Source organism: Macrotis lagotis, chromosome 3, assembly GCF_037893015.1.
Source record: "Macrotis lagotis isolate mMagLag1 chromosome 3, bilby.v1.9.chrom.fasta, whole genome shotgun sequence".
Taxonomy (NCBI): Eukaryota; Metazoa; Chordata; class Mammalia; order Peramelemorphia; family Peramelidae; genus Macrotis; species Macrotis lagotis.
Window position 1 is genome coordinate 293,261,833 of NC_133660.1, and position 1,959 is coordinate 293,263,791.

A 1,959-nucleotide genomic window follows, 5' to 3' on the forward strand; every position below is an offset into this window, starting at 1 on the left:
AATGATATTAAATTTTAAAGTGTATCATGGATACACTTTGCCCAAAGAACTCAATCTTAAGCATTTAGCACAATAACACCTGTTTAGGGGCTGTGGAAAAAGCAATGCCAATAACATCAAAGCTGACGTTTTCAGCAATTCAGTGAATTTTTCTTTAAAAGTATACTATTTTAAAATGATGTCAATGATTTTCCATTACCTAGCAGGATAATAGTTATGTTTGCTATATTATAGCTGTGAAAGTTTTTGTGTGTACATATATAGATCTTTTTTCTGCACAACAATATTATAGGATAGTGAATACATTTAAGTCTCTTTAAATGTGAGGAAACTGAATTTGAGACCTTAAGTGATTTGTCTGAGGTAACAAAGTATGATGAGTCTGAGATATTAAATTCAGGTATCTCTTCAATTCGAATCTTTTGTGTTAGATAATGTTACTGTTTTCTATTCACTGCCTTTCTAAAAGCATTTTTGACCTCTTTGTTTCTCAGACTATAAACTAGAGGGTTCAACATTGGGATCACCATGGTGTAGAACACTGATACCATTTTGTCTGTGTCCATTGAATGACTTGAGCTAGGTTGGAAGTACATGAACATAACCGTCCCATAAAATATGGACACTGCTGTGAGATGGGAAGCACAAGTGGAGAAGGCTTTCTGGCGGCCTTCAGTAGAATGGATCTTCAAAATGGCAATGAAGATTAACAAATAAGAAGCAAAAATGACCAAAAATGGCAAAAAAACAGTGAAGGACCCTAAGACAAAGAATATTAACTCGATGATGTGAGTATCAGAGCAAGAGAGAACTAAGAGAGGGGGAATATCACAGAAAAAATGATGAACTATTTTGGACTTACAAAAGGAAAGGCTAAATGTGTTCCCTGTGGCTATGGAGGAGGCTAGAAAGCTACAGATATAAACACCACTAGCTAGATGGGCACATACTGTTGAAGTCATTGTGGTGGTATAATGTAGGGGCTTACATACAGCTGCATGGCGATCATAGGACATGGCAGCCAAGAGGAAACTTTCAGCTGTAGCAAAGGTCACGAAGAAGAAAATCTGTGCAGCACAGGCATTATAGGAAATGACCTTGTCTCCCATGAGGAGCCCAGCCATAACCTTGGGAGTAACAGCTGAGGAGTAGCCAAAATCCACCAGAGACAGATTACTGAGGAAAAAGTACATGGGGGTGTGAAGGCGAGAATCCCAGGAGATCAGAGCTATTATCCCCAAGTTTCCTACCAGAGTGATGAGATAAATGAAGGTTAACATGATTAAAAGAGGAATCTGAAGCTCTAGGGAATCTGTTAATCCTGCAAGGATGAACTCAATCACTTCAGATCTGTTCTCCATGCGAGTCATTTGAGAGTGTTGTCATTCATCTGTAATTAGAGAGTAATCATCAGAAAAGTTTACTCTGTATGACCAATGACTCTAAGCAATAAAACATGGTCAGAGACTTTGGTAAGGGGTAGAAACAAGAAATTTAAGAATCGAGAACAATCTTGTTAATGCAGTTATTTTAAGAAATCAAGATTAATTTATTCAGTTTCTGAAAGACAGAAAGAGTAAAGCAAAAAAGTCCCCAATTATCATTTCTAACATATTTTCAATCTACCACCAACTAAATCATCTCCAATGTCACATTTCCAACTTCAGGAAAGGGAAATGCTTTATTCTCTGTCCAAAATCAGTATAAGAAGGGAGATTATTGTTGGTTAGGGCTGGAGAACTAGACCTTTTTCCTATGAATATGCATAGTCACTAGTTGCTCAGGAAGAGCACCTGCCAATGGACACCAGGTGTCAATAGTCTGTTGAGTTGTCAGTTGAAAACACAGATGGTAAATCATGTTAACAATGAATGTGTGATGTTAGATCTGTTTCCCTCCCACAATATCGCTGAAAAAGAGAGTAGACTAAAGAAGAGAGGGAAAAAATGAGAGAGTCAG

General features: G+C 37.4%; 1 protein-coding gene across 1 annotated transcript; it reads right to left on the minus strand.

Annotated features, from left to right (window-relative positions):
• Positions 1–437: 437 nt before the first annotated feature.
• On the minus strand, positions 438–1,370 carry LOC141516713 (olfactory receptor 5B3-like). Its single transcript, XM_074227707.1, has one exon. It carries the CDS (start codon positions 1,368–1,370, stop codon positions 438–440), a length of 933 nt encoding a protein of 310 aa, XP_074083808.1.
• Between the last annotated feature and the right edge of the window lie 589 nt (positions 1,371–1,959).

Coding starts and splice junctions, on each gene's coding strand:
- LOC141516713 (XM_074227707.1), bottom strand. CDS start 1,370: ATGACTCGCATGGAGAACAGATCTGAAGTGATTGAGTTCATCCTTGCA.